The 23,983-nt window shown below is 39.8% G+C and overlaps 3 protein-coding genes and 1 long non-coding RNA gene across 4 annotated transcripts; all 4 read left to right on the top strand.

Annotated features, from left to right (window-relative positions):
• Window positions 1-769: 769 nt before the first annotated feature.
• Window positions 770-6,873, top strand: apoeb (apolipoprotein Eb). Its single transcript, XM_079503748.1, has 9 exons — window positions 770-850; window positions 1,082-1,235; window positions 1,489-1,776; window positions 1,916-2,255; window positions 4,349-4,470; window positions 4,845-4,915; window positions 5,066-5,219; window positions 5,408-5,695; window positions 6,214-6,873. The coding sequence occupies exons 1-9, from the start codon at window positions 805-807 to the stop codon at window positions 6,554-6,556; spliced, it is 1,806 nt and encodes a 601-aa protein (XP_079359874.1). The 5' UTR covers window positions 770-804; the 3' UTR covers window positions 6,557-6,873.
• Window positions 6,874-12,572: 5,699 nt separating this feature from the next.
• Window positions 12,573-13,907, top strand: apoc1 (apolipoprotein C-I). Its single transcript, XM_079504720.1, has 4 exons — window positions 12,573-12,623; window positions 13,131-13,195; window positions 13,425-13,569; window positions 13,661-13,907. The coding sequence occupies exons 2-4, from the start codon at window positions 13,141-13,143 to the stop codon at window positions 13,713-13,715; spliced, it is 255 nt and encodes an 84-aa protein (XP_079360846.1). The 5' UTR covers window positions 12,573-12,623; window positions 13,131-13,140; the 3' UTR covers window positions 13,716-13,907.
• Window positions 13,908-17,841: 3,934 nt separating this feature from the next.
• Window positions 17,842-19,848, top strand: LOC306924490. Its single transcript, XR_013790168.1, has 4 exons — window positions 17,842-17,925; window positions 18,181-18,223; window positions 18,463-18,553; window positions 19,225-19,848. It is a non-coding gene; the product is annotated as an uncharacterized lncRNA (long non-coding RNA).
• Window positions 19,849-22,023: 2,175 nt separating this feature from the next.
• apoa2 (apolipoprotein A-II) lies at window positions 22,024-23,983 on the top strand. Its single transcript, XM_079503173.1, has 4 exons — window positions 22,024-22,101; window positions 22,334-22,378; window positions 23,000-23,231; window positions 23,536-23,983. Exons 2-4 carry the CDS (start codon window positions 22,336-22,338, stop codon window positions 23,696-23,698), a joined length of 438 nt encoding a protein of 145 aa, XP_079359299.1. The 5' UTR covers window positions 22,024-22,101; window positions 22,334-22,335; the 3' UTR covers window positions 23,699-23,983.

Raw genomic sequence — 23,983 nt, 5'->3', positions numbered from 1 at the left:
TAATACTTTATGGTGTCGTCCACTCACAGTTTTTTAATTGAGTTGTAGGCCTACTTGAAATGTAGCCTTAATTCTGCAAACTGTTAATTATACTTCAACCAACCAATCAATTAATCAATATAGGCTACCTGATAACACAGGCTACAACAATTCATCATTGGTCAGCCATAGGCTACTCATAAGTGTAAGCAACAGCAACGTTTACCTTTTAGTCACCAGGGACGCACGTTGCTCAATCATGATTAACATGCAAATAATGTGAGTACTTCGGACGCGACCGCGGTGGCACATTGGCGTGGAAGGAACCATGAGCTTTCACATACAAATCAGCATTGACTCATGCACATGCACATGCACATGCATGCGCACACAAACACCATACGTGGTGGTAGTAGTATGGTGATTGCATGGGGAACACCCCCTCCCCCCCGCGACGCGCGCACCACATCGCCACCTGGGACCATAGCCTGGGACACTATAAAAAGCTTTGGCGTCTGTCCCTACAACACTAACAACAGCACGGACCAAAACAACAACTTCTCTCAGGTGAGTGAAACTTTAGCAGCAATGGAAAACTTAACTAACACTAACTTCTTCAAATTACGTTTTCTCTTTGCTGCGTTTCATCAATGTATTTTTATGCAGTGCAAATTGTATTTTACAATGTTTTAGTAAAAAGCGTTTAAAGCCAAATTGTGCAATTAGCCAACCGTATTAATTCAATCATGAATAGCTGTTTTACACCGTTTCCCCTCTTTCTTTTTTCTAGGTGTATAGGCTACTTCCCAGTCAAAAACAAGCACCATGAAGGCTGCAGTAGCTCTGATCCTTGCTCTGGCAGTCATTACTGGTAAGCATTGATTACTTTATTAGTCAGAAATGTAAACAGCACAAAGGTAAAGGCTAAAATGATAACACAATAAAAGTACAGATCCTCTTTGTTTACACTAGCCTAATGGTTGATTCAACTGGTTTGAATAGTGTTTATTTTGGACCAATTATCAGTAATGCATGCATGTATATCCACTTTCACTATCTTGGTTTAATTTGTTCTACAAACTATCAATCAATTTCTTCATAGGCTGCAATGCTCGTGCTGTGCGAGATGTTGAGGCCTCTCCAGTCCGCTGGGAGGAGAGTGTGGATCGCTTCTGGCAGTATGTGAACGAGCTCAGCGGCCAGGCTGATGGAGTGCTGGAGAACATCAGAGCCTCAGCCATCAGCAGAGAATTGGAGTGAGTGATATACTGTCACACTGTGGCCACATGTCTCAAATGAGCAAGAGTTGTTACATTTTTTATTTGAATTAGGAACTGACTGTCTACCGTTCTGTAGAACATGTAAATACTGTCTTTGATCTTTGCCCCATAACCACCCTCTTATAGGCTTCCTTTAGCTATCCTGTGTTCTACTCCCATGCTTAAAATGTGTCTATATCCATCCTCCTCATTTGTCCTGACCTTCTCTTACCTCTGCTTCCCCATGCAGGACCCTGATTGCAGACACCATGGCAGAGCTGAACACCTACAAAGATGACGTGGAGGCCAAGCTGGCCCCCTACACCCAGGACACCGCCGGGCAGATCGGCCAGGACCTCCAGCTGCTGGCCGACAGACTGCAAAAGGACATGTTGGACGCCAAGGATCGCAGCACCCAGTATCTGGGTGAGCTCAAGGCCATGATGGACCAGAACACTGACGATGTCCGCACCCGTGTCAACACCTACACCCGCAAGCTGAAGAAACGCCTGAACAAGGACAGCGAGGAGATCCGCAAGTAAGTCGAACCGCAGACATTTTTAGTTTTCATTTTTTTCTTAATTTGGTTTTTATAACCAAACTAAGCTGATAACATCCTTTGCCGTTTCTCTTGCTCTCTGACCTAACCTCTCACTTATGTTATCTTTCCCTTCCAGTACTGTGGCCACTTACCTGGGTGAGATCCAGTCCCGCACCTCCCAGAACATTGACATGGTTAGAGAGAACGTGGAGCCCTACGTCAGCCAGGTTCATGAGACCGCCTCTGAGAAGCTGAGCACCTTCACAGTTCTGTTGCAGAACCAGGCTGAAGGCCTGAGTCAGCAGCTGGAGACCCAGGCAGAAAGCCTGAGGGAACAGCTGGAGTCCACTGCCCAGGACATGCGCACCGCCTTGGAGACCAAGATCGATGAGCTGAACCAGATGCTCTCCCCATATGCCACCAAGATCCGTGAGCATGTCCAGACCGTTGTGGACAAGGTCAAGGACAGCACTGCTTAAAAAATAGACACAGAGACTTGGGGTTTTCAAAGGGTTTGTGGATAGTTGGTGGTCCTCTAGCAGGAAACGGCAATGTGGAGCACTGACTACCTTAAATCCCAGAGGAGAAAGAAGGAGAGCTAAAAGCTAATTTATGCTTCAGTGTGAGAGTCAACCTTTTGCAGAGCGACAAACACTTTTTCACTGAAGCATAAATTACGTTTTAAGAGTTACTGATCATGTATTCATTTATGTGGGCATTTTAGGGGTTTTGATTAAGAAGGAGCTGATGATATTCTATTTGATCACTGTTATCAGTCTTTCTTGGCCATGCATCTCCCCTGATTACCAAAAAAACAATAATAGCTTTCTTATGTAAACAGTGCCTTGCCGTATTGGATCTGTATTTACACCATGTTGTGTTTTATATTTGTCAGTATGTAAGTGCAATAACAAGTGTATTATGCGACTTTCTTGACAATCGGTAAGTGAGCAGTAGATGTCTGTGTTGTATTCTGACCTGTTTCACATGTAACATGCCCACTGTCACTCGCCATGGTACGCTGCCCATCTATGTGTTCGACTGACTGCATAGGATGCAGTGTACTAAACAGCATTCAGTGAATAAATAAAATGGCACACAAAAAAGAGGTCTTCTGTCAGTGTCTGATTCTCTGAACAAACATTTAAAAGTGATGTATTATTTAAGATGGGCTTTGAGTTTCAATAATGGTCTAAAATCACCTCTTAACTTTTCCCTGTATTATGTTAGGCAGAGAGAGTGGAGGAAATGGGATTGAAATGCAAAACGAATCATTTGTATATGGCATCAGTTGATTTATAATCGATTATAAAGAGGGCATAAAAAAGAAAATGCTTTGATTTGAGAATAGTAGGCATATCCTATTTTTTGGGACTGTTAATGGTATATTGAGCCTTTTTAGGGTAATGGGGCACCTGGTATTTCTGGGCACCTTCATTCTAGGCTAGTATATATTTGATTTAATTGCATAAGCATTAATACATCACATTTAAAAGTGATGTATTATTTAAGATGGGCTTTGAGTTTCAATAATGGTCTAAAATCACCTCTTAACTTTTCCCTGTATTATGTTAGGCAGAGAGAGTGGAGGAAATGGGATTGAAATGCAAAACGAATCATTTGTATATGGCATCAGTTGATTTATAATCGATTATAAAGAGGGCATAAAAAAGAAAACTGCTTTGATTTGAGAATAGTAGGCATATCCTATTTTTTGGGACTGTTAATGGTATATTGAGCCTTTTTAGGGTAATGCGGCACCTGGTATTTCTGGGCACCTTCATTCTAGGCTAGTATATATTTGATTTAATTGCATAAGCATTAATACATCACATTTAAAAGTGATGTATTATTTAAGATGGGCTTTGAGTTTCAATAATGGTCTAAAATCACCTCTTAACTTTTCCCTGTATTATGTTAGGCAGAGAGAGTGTAGGAAATGGGATTGAAATGCAAAACGAATCATTTGTATATGGCATCAGTTGATTTATAATCGATTATAAAGAGGGCATAAAAAAGAAAACTGCTTTGATTTGAGAATAGTAGGCATATCCTATTTGAGCCTTTTTAGGGTAATGGGGCACCTGGTATTTCTGGGCACCTTCATTCTAGGCAGGTATATATTTGACTTAATTGCATGAGCATTTATTTTACAAACGAGGGACCAAATACATATATGTTGTAATCCCTAGGCCGAATATAGGCTACCTGTCTACAGTAGGCCTATTTCTACAAATGCTAAAAATAATAATGTAATATTCTCTTTTATAAAGCATACATTTATTCTTTATTTTTATTTGTGTTTTTATTTTATTTTTGTGTGGGGGGGAACGGCGAGGTGAACACAAGGTTAGGTGTGCACTGGACCTGTATTCGAGTGAAGCACTGTCTTGTTAAGTTTTGTCAACATCCGTGCTGTTTATTTGCATTGACAGGCACGTTGCTCAATCGTGATGAACGTGCAAATATGTGAGTACTTCGGACGCGGTCGCGGTGGCACATAGCGTGGAAGGAACCATGAGCTTTCACATACATAATCATCACCTCATGCACGCACGCACACACACAGATACACTCGCGCGATGAGGAACTCCCCCCCATGCGACGTGCGCACCGCATCACCATCTGGGACGCTATAAAAACCCTTGGCATCTGTCCGTACTGCACGGAGGAAACTAGCCTACTTCTCAGGTGAGAGAAACAGCATAGTTAACCTCACTATAGTGCCAGCTTCGAATGCAATTTTCCATTTCGTTACTCAATCCTATTTTCTCTTGGAGGATTAGGACTATAGGCTATCTTAATTTGTGCTTTGTTTAAAACAAAATATTATTATTTATTTACTATTAGACTAGCCTATAGGCTACTATTGTGAGATTGCAGTGCAAATGGCATCTGGGAAATCGTCTAATGCTACATTTTGAATTATTGTTATACTTTTTTAAATATAGAATATATATCTTTATCGCCTTTCTCAAATTTATTTCATTTAATTTTGTTTTTTGTGTTAGGTAGACTATAGTCACCTATAGTCAAAAATGTTAACTACCGTATTTATTTTCTAGGTGTAGTATACCTATCTGTCAAGCAACTATGAAGGCTGTAGCTCTGATCCTTGCCCTGGCAGTCATCACTGGTAAGTCTATTTTGGTGGTTGGTTAAATTGGTTTGTAAAAGTGTTCTTTTTGGTCCAATTGTCAATTCTATATATGTACGCATCTGCTATCTTGTTTTAAGCTTACTGTGTGAACACGCAGTGAACATTTCTATGTACATTTTTCCTTAGGCTGCAATGCTCGTGCTGTGCGGCAGGTTGATGCTTCTCCAGTCCGCCTCGAGGAGAGTGTGGATCGCTTCTGGCAGTTTGTGAATGACCTCACCACCAAGGCTGATGAAGCGCTGGAGACCATCAAGGCCTCTCAGTTCACCAGAGAACTGGAGTGAGTGATAGACTCTCATTTGTACTTTTAAAAAAAAATTAGACACTGTCTTCAGCCATCCAGAACGGAATCTTCTATGATCTCCCCATAACAACCCTTTTCCTCCTTGGCCCTATGTTCCACTCCCATGCTTAAATGTTGTCCATTATATCCTCCTCGTTTGTCCTCTTATACCTCTGCTTTCCCAGCACCCTGATTGCAGACACCATGGCAGAGCTGAACACGTACAGGACTGATGTGGAGGCCAAGCTGGCCCCCTTCGCCAAGGACAGCACCGGGCAGCTAGGCCAGGACTTCCAGCTGCTGGCCGACAGACTGCAGAATGACATGATGGAGGCCAAGGAGCGCAGCACCCAGTACCTGGGTGAGCTCAAGGCCATGGTGGACCAGAACACAGACAATGTCCGCAACAGTGTCAACACCTACACCCGCAAGCTGAAGAAGCGCCTGAACAAGGACAGCGAGGAGATCCGCAAGTAAGTCAAACCGCAGCAGGCCCATATAGGCATAGCATCCCATAGAGATTTCTAAAAATATTTATATAAATTATTTTAAGCCTAGAAAATGAAGCCATCTAGGGACCTGGTGAATCGTGAGTTTCGTGACCATAAAACCTTTGATTCTGTGGGGGGGGGGGACGACGACAAAGGGTATTTATTAAATATAATAACATTATATACATAGGCATAATTAAATAGTCAAAATGTTTTTCACAGAATCAAAGGTTTCATGGTCAAGACCCTGGATGGCTTGATTAAAAGTAATTGAAATATTAAATAAATAAATCACAATGGGAAAAATGCATTGGCTTTTTTTGAGTGGCAGACATTTTGTGGTGCCACTCATAAAAAGCCCTATAATCCTAGTTTTTGTTTTTGCTTAACTTGATTTTCATAACCAATATAAGCTACCCATATGGATGGTAGTATTCTGGAGGAGTTTCTCTCATGGTCTGTGACCTAACCTCTTACTTATGTCATCTTCCTCTATCCAGCACTGTGACCACTTACCTGGGCGAGGTGCAGTCCCGCGCCTCTCAGAACATGGACATGGTCAAGGAGCGCGTGGAGCCCATTGTCAACCAGGCCCAAGAGAGCGCCGTTGAGAAGCTGGGCAGCATCACAGCTCTGTTGAAGAACCAGGCTGAAGGCCTGGGTCAGCAACTGGAGACCCAGGCCGATGTCCTGAAGGGTCAGCTGGAGTCCACTGCCCAGGACCTGCGCACCGTCTTGGAGACCAAGATTGATGAGCTGACCGCGTTGCTCTCCCCCTACGCCAGCAAGATCCGTGAGCATGTCCAGACTGTCATGGACCAGGTCAAGGAGAGCACTGCTTAAAACACACAGAGACTTGGGTTTTTCAAAGGGTTTGTGGCTAGTTGGTGGTCCGCCATTTTTAGCGGGAAGGGGCAATGTGTGTGGAGCACTACCTTAAACCAGAAAAGAGAGGAGTAAGGAGGAAAGCTAATGGCTATAAGCTTTGGCAAAAGTGTCATGGGGCATGGTGCTTGTAAAAAAATTCAAAGCTGTATATTGCATGACAAATTTTCACAAAGCATGAGGGGAACATGGGAAGTCTTCTGTTTCATCACTGTTATCACTCTTTCCTGACCATATCGCCATATCACCAAAAACAACGCCTCATATTCGATAATCTTTTTTTTATTGTTGTTTTGTACTGTGATATGGATTCCCCTGAGTCTGCAATAAAGATTGAATTGATAACAGGCTTTCTTACGTAAACAGTAAAACCAGTGTTTAATCTGCTTTGCTTGTCTACTCCTCCACACCGCACCCCCCATACACTGTGCAGCTAATCTGTGTCATTTGTTTTGACATTCAGAAACTGTACTTTGTGTTAGAGCTCAATATAGATGATGTGCAATTTTGTAATTGAATTTCAATGCACTGAATGTTGTCAACTAGTCAGCACATTGTATGTAAGTGTCTAGAAGTGATATTGAACCACGAGGTGCCTTGCTGTATTGGCTCTGTATTTACACCTGCTATGTTGTGCTTTATATTTGTCATGATTCAAGGAAACAAGCGTAATATACTGTGACTTTTATTGACAATCAGTAAACAAGCATTAATGCTGATTGTATGTGTTCCATTCTGACCTGATGTAACATGTCCACCATGTCACTATCCATCTATTACTGCATAGGGTGCAGTGTGCTAAACAGCACTGAGTGAATAAATAAAATTACCTACAAAAACAGGTCAGTGTCTGTTTCTCTAATCAAACATTTAAGAGTGATCTATTATTTAAGATGGGATTCCAGTTTCAATAATGGTTGGTGTACAAAGGCTTTGCTCTATTCTTTAGCCATTTTTCTAAGTAGTAGACAAAACTTTAGGGTGAAATGTCCAGAAGTATCATTTAGTACTTTCTGTGAGATGTTCTTAACTGGAAAATGATGCATGAGACTAAAGACTTACATAAAGTAATTTTGCCTAGACCTCTGTTACACCCCCACGTTCTAATCTGTAAACATCTCCCTCTCTCTCCCTGTCTCCATCTCTGTTTTATTCCACTGCCACTCGATCTTGTCTTAACTTGCAACCGCCCTCTTGCACCCACATTCCACTCTTTTGATCGCTGCAGGCTTTGAATGTTATGTCCTATGTTGAAGACACACCTAAATGAAAAAGTAAAAACCCAGAAAGCAAAAGTGCACGCATGCATGTAAGGCTGCAACTAACGATTATTTACTAAGCAATTATTCTATTGATTACTTTTTTGATTAATCAAATAATGAAGATGTGCAGTTAAAAAATATACACCAAGGAATCAACATGAAAAAGTTCTAATATATGTATATATATTTTTTCAATAATCAACTAAATCGATTAGTCTGCACTTAACCCCTATTTAATATTTTGTTGTACAATGGTGTAATGCAAAAATGAGCTTGTAGATCTGCTATTTTCGATATTTTTGAAAATCTATTGTGTTTTATAAAAGAATGAATCGATTAGTTCCATTAACCTTAGTTTCACCTTACATGCATGCATATAGAAGGGTATAAAATGGGAGACATTAATGTATGCAGAATTGTGCAAGTACATGCACATAGAGATAACTGCATTTTAAAGGACAGTACGCATGGAAGATGGTTCAAAAACACTTTATTTAGTTTTTCAATTCAAATGGGCTTTATTGGAATGAGAAAACAAAGCAAAAATGAAACAAAACAAACATAAATCAAGACAAGTAAATGTATGTACACAAATAATTATAGCTGGCAAAAAAACAAGATAATTGTGCATTTGCTGTCATAGCCAGCTACTTTGAACCTATAATAATTAAATATACTATTTCATCCCATGGGGGAGATTCAGCTTTTACAGCTTCACCGAGCTGAGTGCTTCTCAAGTGAGTGGACAGGGAGCAGGGGGTTCTTCTGTGGTCAAATACATGGGGGGTCCCTGACATGGAAAAGTTCGAGGACCACTGGTCTAAACAGCAATAGTCCCTGGAGAAAGAAAAGAGAAAAAGGAAAAAAAAGTGTAGTGAAGACCAGCAGGGGACACCATTTGTCTCTTGTTTCACTTTCCTCCTCTGACCCCATATACACTCTTGTCCTCGGTCGCTGTGTAATGAGGCAGCTGTGTTGTCTTTTTGTAAGAAGACATTTCAATAAACAAGAATTGTCTTACACATAGGAGTAGCAAATGTATCTAGTCAATCTGCAAACCATGATATTATTTTACTGTCAAATCTGGTACATGTGATCAAAAGGTGAGGAAATGTGGATATGCTGCTGTAGACAATTACTTTTCCACCAGCCTTCAGATTGTTTTGTGTAAATCACTGCCTCCCACTGCAGTGGGAAAGACTCATCATCTAGTGTTTATATGTTGTAATTTGTGCTAAATGTCATTGCATGCAAAGTTAAGGACCAAACAGGTGACTAAGCGATGGTTTCTGCTTTGTTCCTACTTCTTAGGTGAAAAACACTGTTTATCTCTGCAACTCTGCAAAAAAGACTCCACTGCTCCACAGATTTGGCCTTAGTGAAAACAGGAACACCGCAGGCATTTTACCAGTCTGCATTATGCATAGTCTGGTGGCCCTTTTGGAGTTGAGTTGGAGACACCCTAGGCCTAGGGTGTCTCCAACTCAACTCCAAAAGGCAAAAGTCACAGCAGGCTAGCAGCCCACAACCGCTAGTAACCCCTAAAAAGACACCCCTGCAGAGATTACCTTCTATAACCCTCCCCCCTCCTCCTCCAAAGCTGACATGCAATTCATCACCACAGGGGCCTCCAGCCTTGGCAAAGACAAAAACAGCTTTTTAAGCTTGTTATTGTGAATTGGGTGCAGGTAATTACATGTACTTTCACACCCCATAGGCGCGACATCATCCCATATTACTATTCAAGAGGAGCTTATGTGTACACATGCTAATGTCTAAAATCCCTATGCCACTCAACTGTCCTTCTCATCTCCTGTGGACAAAGAAAATGCAGATTGCGATGCTTCCCAAGTTAACGTGAGAGTGACAAGTGGTGTGATCCTCATGCAGCTCAATGACGAACATGTATGCATCATCAACAGCCTCTAACTGTAGGGCTGTGCACTTACCAATGAGCACTGGATAGACTCAGGTGTGAATAAAAAAATATTGGGAAATGAAACGATTTTGTCTGTTCCCAGCTCAAATAGACAAAATGGCCTCATCTCACCCTGTTGTTGTAATAAGAGGTAACTTCAGTTCAAACAACTTTACTTTACTGACCTGCACCCCTCTGCTGTGTGCAGCCTTACAAGACAGACCACATGCTGTTCTGTCTGACTCATTTCCTCTATTTTTCGGATTACTATAAACATGACAGTCATCATAAATTAGGATAAAAGGCAAAATGTCTGTTGTGGATAAGTGCCAAGATGAATCTACTATTGATGCATTGAATAGGATAGGCATAAGTGCAGACAAAGGAAGGAGCCTGCTGAGGTCTTTGCTGGACTGGAAATTTTGATTAAGAGCTTAACATTTTAATCAGAGTTTACAGATAACATATGCACCATACACAGCCAATCAAACCCCACAGATCTGATTGAGAGATAGCGAGGGAGGAGGGCTGCAATGTTGCAAGAAAAATACATTACTAATGAATAAATTAGGACATGTTTGTTGTCAAATGTTGGCTGAGCCATTGTTTTTGTAAAAGGAAATTGTATGACTGTGTGATTGACGGAGCATGTTCTCAAACAAACAAAGTAGGCCTACATAGCACACAGCACTGTTCTATTGTGTAGCTTCATTGTACATATATTGTACTGTTAGACGGATGTTAGGTTCTTAGCTTACTTATGATCCTTGATGACTACCGGCATTTCTATGTCTTTTATGTATTACCCTGTGTTGTTTATTCTTGCTTACTGTAATGTGATTCCCTGTGACTGACATGTTGGCATAGCGTGTTGTATTTTGGATAATAGCTCTGTCCTCGTTTTTATCTCACTTTTCTCTGAAAAGATAATTGAAAAATCACTATGGGAGACCTGTCGTATGTTTGTGAGTGTGTTATGTAACTTATGTGATTGTGGACACACTTCATACACTCTACAGTCTATGTAGAGGAAGGTCCCTTATCTGTGTGTGCATAATTTAATTTAGCCTTAGATAACTACATTGTGAAATCAAATCGCCCCATGGAATAGTGAAAAGCAATAAGCAATCAGTGCTAGCTGTAAGCAGAGTCTCAAATATGAGACAAAATAATTACCGGTAATTAACCTTTAAATAGTGATAAATGCAAGGCATTTAAGTACACTGCTAATAAAAGCACTGATGTTCATTGAAGAGGTAAGAACTATAGGCCTACCTACAGCACAGGTGAGGAATTGTACAAAATCTGGATTATTTCATCCTCGGTGGTGAAGAGACTTCATTGACTGAACGGTTATAGGCCTATTCATGGATAAATTAATTAAATTAAACATAATTGTATTGGTGCTATCTAGTATCACCCCATCGATCATATTGATATAGGCCTATGATATATAATATACAGAGCAGGGAGCAACTCAGATTGCAGACAGGTACAGTGGGCTACTTTATGGCAGTTTTGAAGGATGGTAGGGAAGCACACTTTTTGATTGCTGTTAGTGACCATTCCACATTTTGGAGGCATATAACAGCAGAACGAATTTAACCCCATGTTTGTGCAGTGTGCATGTAATCCTAGGTGGATTACATGACAAAAGGACCACTTCACCACTATCTTCAACCTATTCATATAATACTCACTGATAATCATGATAAAATGGCACGATTTTTTCTACTCAGTCTGTGTCTCATAGGAGGGCTGTGGGCAGTTTAGAAACCGTCTTCCAGTGACATCATCATTAGGCAGATTTTTTGTTAAACAAGATTTTTTTTACAAAAATGTTTAGATTTTCATTATCGTGAGAACGATGGCTTCCATTTTCGCATTGCAACTTTTCAGGACTAGAAAGCCTGCAGTTTCTATTAGCTTGGATTCCCCATCGATGATGTCACTGGAAGACGGTTTCTGAACTGCCCACAGCCCTCCTATGAGACACAGACCAAGTAGAAAAAAATCGTGCCATTTTATCATGATTATTAGTGAGGACCTATTATATGAAGATAGGTTGAAAAGTGGTGAAGTGATCCTTTAACACCTTCAATAACTGCCAGTGCTGCACTTCAGGTCCAAAGGGGTCAACAGATAAATAATGTCTGATAATTCATATTGACCACTGGTGTATAAGGTTCACCAGTGTAGGTTACGCCTAGCTGGGCTGGACTCTGAGCTTCGTGTTGTTCCAAATAACTTTTCCTTTTCACCTATAATCATCTAGATGATTGATTGATTGAAATATTTATTAACAGTTTGCAGAATTACAGTACATTTCAAGCACAAACTCAATACAAAGACTGTTAACTGTGAGTGGACGACCCAATTAAGCATTACTCTTGTTTACAAGAGGGTCCACCATGTTCAATTCATCAAAACATTTAGAGACGTACAGATAGACACTACTATATAGTCAAAGAACAGAACAGGAATTCATCATAAAGGAGGTAAAAAGGGAAAAGAAACATATACAGTGAGGGGAAAAGGGGGGGGGGGGGGGTCAGATAAATAAGAATTGATATATCAAAGAAAAGGCAATTTGATGAACAGACACAAACATATAGTATTGTATAGCCTACTCCATGATCACGTTATAATAATCAGTGTTGTTAGCAGAGTGTTTAGACTTTGGTTAGACCTATTCGCATCTAAACAAATTGGAGAGGTCGGTGGGGGTCAACATTGTTTGGCTGCGTCACGTCACTGCTTTCCTAGAAACGAACGGCCTATAAAGAGCAGCACTGTTAAACGCTCAAACACAATCGTTGTACTTTTCTCTGAGACTGAACACCAGGTAAGATTTGCTGTTCTTCATATGCTATTTCTACAAAACATGCCCTCGTGTCATCATTGCTTTTTTCAGCCGGACACAGACCCAGCTATTTCTTCTGCACTTAGAGATTCACATTATTGCATAACAACATTCATTATACCAACAAAATGCACTCGACATATAGCAGACCGACATGTTTAAATTAAAAAAAAAAAGATAATAATAATAATAATCTAAAGCAATGAATTAGTTACCCAAATAAATTAATGTTGAGAAAATCCTCATGGAAACAAGACGTTGACATAGATTAGATGTACCTACGTAGTTCATTCCTTGATATGTTTACAGAGGCTGCGTTAAACACACTTACCGTTTGTAACTATGCATGTTGGGAAATGTTTATGCCGCAAATGGACCCTAAACTGTTCATAAAAGCTACCAGTGCTGACGGCCTGACGCACGGGGGCGCTGTTTGCAAACCCAAAGTTTCATGCCCAGTTTGTAATCCCACAATTATTGTCTCTACAGCACAGTGAAGATGAAGCTGTTCCTTGCTATTACCGTGCTGCTGCTGGCTTTTGCCGCACATACAGGTATTGATCCTTAATTGTTTTAAAATGTGTCTCCCCATCTCTGTGTATTGTTTCATTAGGCTGAACCAACCTTGATTGACCGAGGGTTTTATTGACAAAAATGCCTAGGATATACATGGAAAAATTGTATGAGAAACCCCAAAAAAGGGGTTAAAAAAAGAGGTTATTTCCATTTATTTTTAATCGTCCCTTTAATCTTGAATAAAGTTGTTTATTCCTATCCTCACAGGAGCCCAGGATGCCGAAGAGAAGACAGTTGAGCAGCGTCTAGCTGATTTTGGTGCCTCAGTGACTGAGTTTTCCACGAATCTGGCTGATAAGACCAAGGTGGCATTCGAAAATATCCACACCAGCGAAACGGCAACAGAAATCAGGTGGGTACACAGATATTTATATAAAGAAAAAAAAACACACAACAGGGCAACACCCTTTTATAACTATATGTATGTTCCCTTTTCTTGTCAGGAATTGGTTCACTGACACGTTTAACAAGGTGAAGAATTCTGTAGGAGCGAAGTAGTATGCTGACCTCTCGTCCTTACCTTACCTGAACTCCCATGCTGCCACACCAAACTTCCACATTGACCACCAAGACCAAAGACTGGAGTTTGTCCCCCTTCTGTGAAGACACCCTTAAAAAATATGTAATTTTTTTAAATGCATGAATGTGAAACAATGTGAAGTGCAATAAAACAATAAATACTTTTTTATATCTGTGTCTTGATGCTTTTCCTGGTTGGATAGTGAGTTGGATCAGTAGTTCTTCATAAACAAAGAAAAAGAAAATGAAGGTAAAACAACAAGGCCACAAAATATTTCAAGGTTCAATGTAAATTAATGTTCTTTATGTTTGACAATACTACTGTCAATGATGCTACATCATTTCATGGTTGGGCACATTTAAATGTCAAGTTATGAAGCATTTAAATGTAACTGATTTAATAAAGGGAAAATCTAAGGCAACTTCAATTATAATTCAAGTTGCCATAACTGCCTTAAAAATGGTCTAGTGAAGATTTCGACTTAAATTATTGGGTAAAATGTTAATGTTAATTTCAAGAAAAGATGTCAAGAAGGCTTTAGATATGTGAAAAAAGCACATGTAATTTTATATTTAAGCCAGTAGAAATGGAGACTCGGCAGTAATAGCTAATAGGTGTCATCTTGGTTTTATGTGTGAATATGATACAATATCATAGTAAGTCCTTTGAACCTGGCATCCCATGGACATGTCTCCCCTATTTTGGGCATGGGAAAAAAAATAAAAAAGCTCGCAATGTGTTATGAGCTTGTAGATCTGCTATTAAAGTTTAACTATAACTGTAGTAGCTCCAGGCTGGTCATGACTCATTTCCCCTCATTGACCAGATATTTCTGTGTCAGTTTTGAAGTTTCCTTTGGATCACTTTGTACACCTGAGAGTAACTGCTGTAAAGTTATGATTTACAGCCTGCAAGACATAATATAATATGACCTAATATCCATAACCACAGAATTGTGTGGAATTCAGCACGTATGTATGCATATGTAATTTAATATTTAAGTCAGTAGAAATGGAGACTCTGCAGTAATAGTTAATAGGTGTCATGTGTTCCTCCAGTTCAGACCTCCATATCTTAGTTTTAAGTTGTAAATACGATAAGATTGATAGAATATTATAGTAAGCCCTTGGCCCCTTTGAACCTGGCATTCCCATTTTGGACATGTCTCCCCTATTTTGGACATGGGAAAAGCTCACAATGTGTTGTGAGCTTGTAGATCTGCATAAAATAAACAAGTGGTTACCTCAGTAGCTCCATGCAGGTCACGACTCATGAGGACCAGGCATTTTCCCTCATTGACCAGATATTTCTGTCAGTTTTGAAGTTTCCTTTGGAACACTTTGTACACCTGAGAGTAACTGCTGTAAAGTTACGACTTTACAGTCTGCAAGACATAATATAATATGACCTAATATCCATAACCACAGAATTGCTAATTTGATAGTGTGGAATTCAGATTCAGAGTTGTATGTTTTTGTCACAACGTTAATTAAAAAATCAGAAAGAAACTCCAATGAGTCCCTGAATCTCTTGCCTTGTCATCCAGCGTGTTTAATCAAACAAACAAGTTTTTACTGTGGTTGGTAACATATTTAAAAGGGATGTATAATTAGTTATTAAACAACAGCTGCAACAAGCTCTCGTTTATGAACATTATAATCAGTTTGTGTGCCGCAGCCTCTGCCTCAGCTCACGGCTTCACGTTGTGGCGTTCAGAGTATGGTTTTTATGCTGTCTATGGGTTTTATGGGGAAGTCTCCCATTGGCTTAGAGGATGATGAAAATGATTCCACTAGGTCGCAACTATGGTCGCTAGTAGAGGTAGGTGAACATGTTGTCCAGCCGCTTTTCAAGCAGCTGGCCAAAAACAAAGAGCCACAGTCTTACACAAACACCATCACTAGCTAGTCGTTTATTTGTGTCAATAGTTTGTACCAAAGGGCAAGTGCCAACATGGCTGCTTTACTCATATTTCACAAGACATGGGCTAAAGTCACTGTTTATCTTCGGTTAATGATCCATCAGCTGTCCTATTTCCTCAAACCTGATGTGATTGACAGGAGAGCAGTCAGAGACAGAGGTCAGAGGGCAGGATGCAGACTGTACCATAACTATCATAATGATCATACTGGTGTCAGTTCATCAGTTTGATTCAGATGTCAAATGAAACTGCCACAAAGTACTTGCTCAGTCATCTTATTCACGATGGGATGCAGGAACAGTGTATTTTGATCACGACCACACCCCAGGTCATATTAGGCTAAAACTCTGCATAATAGAGGTTTTACACGTGGAAGGCAATGTATTGAATATTATTTTCATGACATGGAGTCTAGAGATCTTTTGTATTGATTTGTGAGATTTGGACAACATATGTAAAATGTATAGAAAAAAGTGAGTTATGAATAAAATGCTAGATGGTGTAAAACAGGGGTGCCCACACTTGATTTGAGAGCTACTTTTAAAATGACCAGCTCAACATGATCTACCCATCCAAATGTTGTATCTGAGGGGGCTTTGGAATAGTGGCACTGGCGTTACTTATAAGACAAACACATTGGAATGAGAAAGTCTTCATCGCATTCTGTATAGAAGTGGTAGGTTTTCGGGTTCTTATGCTACTGACTCTTGAAAACAAAGCAATGCATTGTCGGTTTGACTCTTTGGCCTCCCTTCACTAAAACCGTGAAGGGAGCTGACAGGCTCTTCTTGATGTCAAAAAACATGAATTTACACATGAAATCTTTGAAAATGTTTCATCTGTCTGGGGACCTAGCCTGACAACATGTCGTGGGTTCAAATCCCGATCCAGCGGCGGATTTGCTGCATGTCACTAGGGGCGGAGCAGCAGAGTCAGTCAGTCAGTCAGTCAGTCAGTCAGTCAGTCAGTCAGTCAGTCTGTCTGTCTGTAATGTAAGTCAAAGGGGCTGAATCCTAACTTGCCCAATGTTGGAGTCAAGCATCTTGGATACGTCATAGAATAGATCCATAGATTGAGTCAAAGATCCACGTGAAGCCATTCAGTTCCTATGTGAGTGTGAATTTTCATCCAAATATATGTAGTGTTGTCAACAATACATCAATGACAAGTCCAGAAGTGAGTCTAATTTTCGCTCTGGATTTGACTGTGCATTTAGATGAAGACAATAATGTAGACTGAGTTTGAATAGCCCTCTTTGAACAGGCATTTTCTCAATGAAACTGATGAAATGAATCAATTGGCTATAGGACAACATGACTTTGTTCTTCATGCAAGGACTGTAGAGACTGAATTGATTTGTACGTAGGTGGACTCTGTCCACACAAAAAGTGCTTGTTAGGCTAAAAGTGCTTATCTATTTCATCCCGCCTTCAGTCTTCACTAAAGCCCATATCACCTAAATTGCTCAAAGGACCCACAGACTTTGACTGGCCTGTTTACATATCATGATGTGCTAAATGGGTTGAGATGTGAACCAAAGTGCATTTGGACAACCAGTGACATCATCAATGGGGAATCCAAGCTAATAGAAACTGCAGGCTTTGTAGTCCTGAAAAGTTGCAATGTGAAAAAGGAAGCCATCGTTCTCACGATAATAAAAATCTAAACATTTTGTAAAACAAATCTTGTTTAAAAAAAATCTACATAACGATGTTATTGACTGAGGAGTAACTGTCCAAAATTCAACAGAATAAGGTAAATGCTAGTTGCCTCGCCAACCTCTGTCCATCCAAAACAAAATAAGCTATGATGCTATGAGCGATATGTGAAATTGGAGTATACTGGCATGCGCGCAAGTGTGTGTGTTTGAACCTACTGAATTTTACCACTTCATGAAGATAAGTTACCAGATTTAGAGAAATAATAATAAGGATCATGTTGCCATTTTTAACATTTAAACAGTTCTTCACCTGAACTGGGCTACTGTGACACCTACATTACATTGTGGGTGAAAGCCCAGAAGAATGAGTTCCCCAACACGCCTGTAAAGGAAATCTCTTTGCCAGTGACTGATGAACAGTTATATAATGTTAACTTGACATTGTACTCGATGACCTGAGTCCCCTGCGGTCAGGGAACACATAAAAACAAAAACAATTAATTCATTCGGCAGTGATGTACACGTAGAATTGCCTCACATCTGATGTTGTGGTCACTATAGCCTGATAGCACACTCACCTCATTCAGAACTTGAAGCCAAGGTAAAGGTAAAAGCCTGCTCTAATTTTCTTCGCTTGTTCTTTGTTGATAGTCATTGTGTAAATTGATGTAACATTTTAGGTAACGTTTTTAGTTGCAAATTGTTGATCATTGAGTTTGCCTAGACCATATGTTTTTAGTTGAGAATATGTTGTATTTGTGCTATCTAGGGGACAAGTCCTGTTTTGCATTGTTAATGGTCCACATTGCATAATAAATAAGTGGTTTATTTTGTTATTTGGATTTATTGTTTTTATATGCAGATGCAGAAGAAACTGATAATTGTTGCCCTCTTGCTGATACAATGTACGTAATAATTAGTCTAATAGTTTATTTACTTAAATGACAGTTTTGTGCATTCAGAAGAGTCTCATAGTTTAAACTAATCCGATGTATAATTCTCTTCATGTTTCTTGTCCTATGTTATCTGTGTGTGTGTGTGTGTGTGTGTGTGTGTGTGTGTGTGTGTGTGTGTGTGTGTGTGTGTGTGTGTGTGTGTGTGTGTGATGTGGGCCCATCATGGCTGTATCTCTTTAATCTCACAGCATGTGGGCCCCTTTTAGCCCAGACACCGGCTCCAGTGAGTGAGGAATCAGTCTCTCCAGGAATACTGCAGATGGTGGTGGAGAAGACGAGGTACGGGACACACACAACCTCCGCCTTCATGGCCTCATTTCAGACCTCTCTGTAGTGAAAATCAGTTACCTTTCATAGATTCACTGTAAAATAGGTTTGTGTTTGCAACTTTGCACACATCAACGCACGTGCACAAATGCAGATGCTTGCACGTGAGCTTTGTGAGAGAACTGGGCACTATTTGTTTCAATCATGCAAAGAGGCAGACTGTGACACTTTTCCTAAAGCCTGTCAGTGTGTAATGCCTGTAAGTATTTGCTACAATGTATGACTTGCGATGAAAATGCTACACTTTATTCAGTCACTTACTCACTTTTATTCAAGTGTGATGCAGAGGAATTCTATGTGAGTTGATGATAGGCAATATACAAAAAGGTGCTTCTTCAGTGATAGTGATGTATTATAATTCTCTCCACTGCAAACTCAATGATGATTGTTGGAAGAACTGGGCCCATAATCTGTTTGTTAAACAGATTTGTAAATGGCCCACTGACAGTGCACCCAGTTCTCCCATGAGATCACTTCACAAAAGTTCCCAATTCTCCTGTAGTCGTTGTTCCCTTGCCTATACATGCCTACCGTATAAAATCCTCCGTTTTAATGTACCATTTGTAAATAAACACTCAGGATTTTTAGTGTACTCATAGTGTGCATTGTTTTCATCTCCATAGGGCAGCCACAGATCAAGTTGTGGCAGCAGGAGACACAGTGCTGGGATATGCTAATACTTACTATATGGATCACGTTGAGCCAGTGACAGACCCTTACATGAAATGGGCTTACAACACAAGCAGCTCGCTGTGGGACAGAGTCCGTGTTCTCCGTGATCGTCTCTCTAACATCCCACTGAATATACTGCAACAATAAAATCCATTGCTGGACTCCTACATTGAGAGCTTTGATGTCTCAACCTATCTGATCTATGCTAAATTGACACAAATATTGGATAAATATCACGCATGGACTGAAATCACACATGCGTGCACAAGCATATGTGGGGCATGCTCAGTGATGTTATGGTGATCGAAGAGAAAAACACAATAGAGCACGCACATCCACTAACTAAACGCCAGGTGCCAGGCCGAGGTAAACAATCGAAAAGAAAATGAGGTCCGTACACTGATGAAGAGCTGTGAGGCTCGAAACGTCATGTCCACTATGGTGTAAGGAACCTCAATACATTTTAAGCTTTGGAGCTTATTCCAGTGTGCGGACCTAATTTTCTTTTTTATGGTGATCGAAGAGACATTCATTTGAATATAAGATATTTGTTAATTACAGTTGCTAGTGATCATTTGTTGGGGGGCATTGGGGGACTCATTAAAAATAAATTAATCCACAAAACCAGCGTAATTTGTATTGTTGACCTATTTCTACCATATAGCGTAACTTTCGTTCAACTTTCGGCCCCCATACTAAACTAAATGACCGGAACTACTTAATATTCACCTCATGCAATCTATTAATACCTTTGCAACCACTATATTAATGGCAAGTATTTCCTACACTCCTACAGCTTTAAGTCCAAAAATCTGAACTAACCCAGGCTTTAAGTAAAAAATGTGAGTACTTATTTTCACCACTCAGCTACATACATGACATAACATGATTACACTGTTAACATAAAAACATTACTGTACTATTATGCAATAACTAATTGCCTTTTAGTACCATTGTAAATTAATTAGGGTCATTATGAAGTTTCTCAATCTCAATGTGAAATAAAGGATAAAAGGTGAAAATAAAGGTTGAAATAGAAAAGAAAAGGTGAAATAAAGGTTGATGATGATTGCAATCAACTCAATTACAGTAGAGAAAAGTAGAGAATGATTCAAAAAAATAGAAAGATGGACACACAGACTAACATGCTAAGAAAAAATATATATATATATATATATATATATATATATATATATATATATATATATATATATTGCAGGTAATCTATTTAATGTATTATTTATCTACATTTGTATTTGTCAAATAGGTTTTTATTGAGAACAGATTATAAATTGTTGTAGATTAAACATTGTGATATGAATTACATTTTACTTTTATAGAAAACAAAAAATGAAAGAAAAAATACAAGGGAAAAAAAGAGGAAAAAAAACCTCAACCCTCCCACCCATACTGCTCAGTGACACCGCAGGCGCATACTATAGAATAAAATAGTAATTTGAAAAATGGAAAACATCTGAAAGAAAATGTCGTACAGTCAACCACATCAGTGGTATCCTGTCTATGAATTGTTTCTACTCAAGTAATGGACAAGGGGCAACCAAACCTTATCAAATTGTTTCTCCCTGTTTCTCAGGAAATACCTTATTCTCTCAAGATGAAGCGTACTAGTCATTTCATTTAGCCAATGCTTAAATGCAGGAGCCTCCTCCTTTTTCCAGTGCGTCAAAATTAGTTTTTTTGCTGTAATCAGACCATATGAGAAGAGTTGTTTCTGTGCTCTCGTCCTGAAATAACTTTAACAAGTCATGGTATATTTAGTTATTTTTAGTCTGAATATCTCACTTTCTTTAAAAGAAAATCATTCACTTGTTTCAAGAATGATAAAATAGTGGGATAAAGCCAGAAGCAGAGATGGAGGGGGGAATGAACATTTTTAATTAAATATTAATCAATCTATACTTAGTAAACTTTACTGGGGTTGGCTCTGTACTCGGCCCACTCTTTTTCCCTCTTCACCAAATATCTTTGCTGAAGACAGCTGAACAGAAGAGGGATGCTTGGGTTTAAGTCGTTAAGAAGTAATATTTTGCGATAGCGATCAAGCGGGATCCTACAGCACATTCCACTGTATGTGTCACTATGTGAGAGGTGAGGCCACAGATGTGTATGAGTGTGGGTGAGAGTTGAGGGCAGACATCCAGACATCCAGTGTGAGTTTAGTAGGTCCATCTGGTCAGGCCAGACCCTGAACTCTGTGGGAACAGCTTGCATCGTCCGGTGGGCCATTTGACTCTGATCCCAATGACACTTTGAGCAGGCATTATTACACATCAGTCCTGGAAAATTATCAAGAGAGCAGAGGCTGACACGAGTAATGCTATAATGTTTTAGCGAAACCAAATGAAACTGAATGAGCAAAAATATGCTCAATACTGTCATTTCATCTAATATAAGATGTGTCGTTTCTTTTTGCACAAACCCAATTCATGCACAATCAAGGCTCCATGTGAATTGCCAAGCAGATATAGATAAACGTACATTATAAGTGACATTGCATAACTGCAAAGTCATATTTCCACATACTGAATTTCAGGAGAAATGGACTTTGGGTAAATGTGTGCATGTGTTCCATAACATACAGTGATTAATTCTTGGAACATCTGTGTGACTATGTGTATGCTCAACGGGTCACCAGTGCATGAGTGCGTGTGCGTGCATGCGTGTGTAGGTGTGTGTATGCTCATTAGATGACGTTTGTTAGCCGTCCCCCCCTGTATATCATCGTCCTGTAGCGAGTGCCGAGTTACAGACATCTCACTTTCAGAGAAGACTGTCAACTCTTGGACCTGTACACCTAACATCTAAAAGTAGGTAACATCTCCTCTTTATACATTATTTAGCTATTGATAGCTAAACCTATACACATTTATAGTGCATTACTCAAATGTGCTATCCATAACGCTCTTATGATCTTTTGGTTTCAGTTTGTAAATATACGTTTTTCTAGAATATTGAATTGCTCTTTAAACCTAATAGATTCTAAGTGACCCATTCATCATTTTGATATTGTAATTGTAATTTTTGAATTTCTTGTTATAGACATGAACGGAAAGTACGTCTTGGCACTCATTCTGACACTGCAGGGTAAGGGCACTCATCAAATCGTCACCATGCATGGATTTAATCATTTGAACAGAGCTAAGAAACATTGAGTTTGCAGTGGAGAGAATTATAATACATCACTATCACTGAAGAAGCACCTTTTTGTATATTGCCTATCATCAACTCACATAGAATTCCTCTGCATCACACTTGAATAAAAGTGAGTAAGTGTAGCATTTTCATCGCAAGTCATACATTGTAGCATATACTTACAGGCATTACACACTGACAGGCTTTAGGAAAAGTGTCACAGTCTGCCTCTTTGCATGATTGAAAAGGCTGTTTATCTGTGGCCTTTGTACAAGTAGCCTTCTGAGTGACTGAGTGACACACAATGCTACACACATTATTCTCTTGAATTAGCATCCCCTTGATATAAGTCAGGATAATGATGATGACAGAATGTACTATCAGAGACAACTGAATAGTAATCCTTCATGTTGTCAGTCCTAGGTCCATAATTCAACAGAAATAGCATTGATTCATGATTCAGAATTTGCATCCATCCATTCATTCATTCATTAATTCATTCATTCATTGTGTAATGTATCTTTGCTCCCAAATTAACATGGATATATCCCTCTTCTATCCTGCCCGCACCAGTCTCTCTGAGCCTGTGTGATGTCGCTGCTCCAGACCAGGAGCTGGTGGATAAGTATGAGGCATTGAAGGCCACATTCTACAAGAGGCTGCTGAATGCCTACAACAACATGCAGGCACGCGCTGCGCCCTATGTGGAGAAGGTTGGTGATAACACCCACGGACAGGCCGCCAAGGATTACATCGAACAGCTGCAGGCAAACCCCCATGTCCAGGGCGCCGTCAAGATTATCACGTGAGTGTCCACCACTATACCTGTAAATGTACAAGCTCAGTCTACTCACATCATAGAGTTGCATATTGTTTGCAACAAAAAACACAATATACTTTAACACTTCTAAACTAGATCACGTCCATAAAAGAACAATGTACAAGATAGTTGATCAGACAAGTTTCTCCACTCAAGTCTTTTTTATTTTCACCTTTTAACCTCTCTAGCACTTTGAGATTAATAAATAATAATAATGCATTATTGTGACTATTCGACTAGTGAACCTGCTGGACTATTTTGACTAAGTTGGGTTCCATGTTTTGTGCAGCGGTGTGGCTGGGGAGGCTACTCCTCTGGTGGACAAGGCCCGTACAAGCGCCCTGGGTGCGTACGGACAGTACGTGCGCCCATATGTTGGCAACTACCTGAGCGACGCCATTGATCACATCAAGACCGTCCTGGACAAAGTCATGCCCGCAGAAGAGCACTAAACCGGAGTAAACCACAGATGCCCATGCTATCTTGGGTAGTCCTAGCAGGCTCGTGATTGATTTGTTGCCAATAGAAACTTTACGCCAGCATATGCTGAGAAGAGCAATGCGCAATGCAAAATGTGTTCTCTGTCTGTACTTTAAACCACTATCTACCTTTTTACAAAGTGAGTCACGTTCCACAGTGTGACAAACATGCCAACACCACCTTTGCATAAATTGTGCATGTACAGTGTTTTGACCTTACCAAAGTTTTTGTGTGAGTGTGTTTGTGTGTGAGAGAAA

This window comes from Electrona antarctica (assembly GCF_951216825.1).
Source record: "Electrona antarctica genome assembly, chromosome: 6".
NCBI classification, from domain to species: domain Eukaryota; kingdom Metazoa; phylum Chordata; class Actinopteri; order Myctophiformes; family Myctophidae; genus Electrona; species Electrona antarctica.
This window is presented reverse-complemented; position numbering and strand designations above follow the sequence as displayed.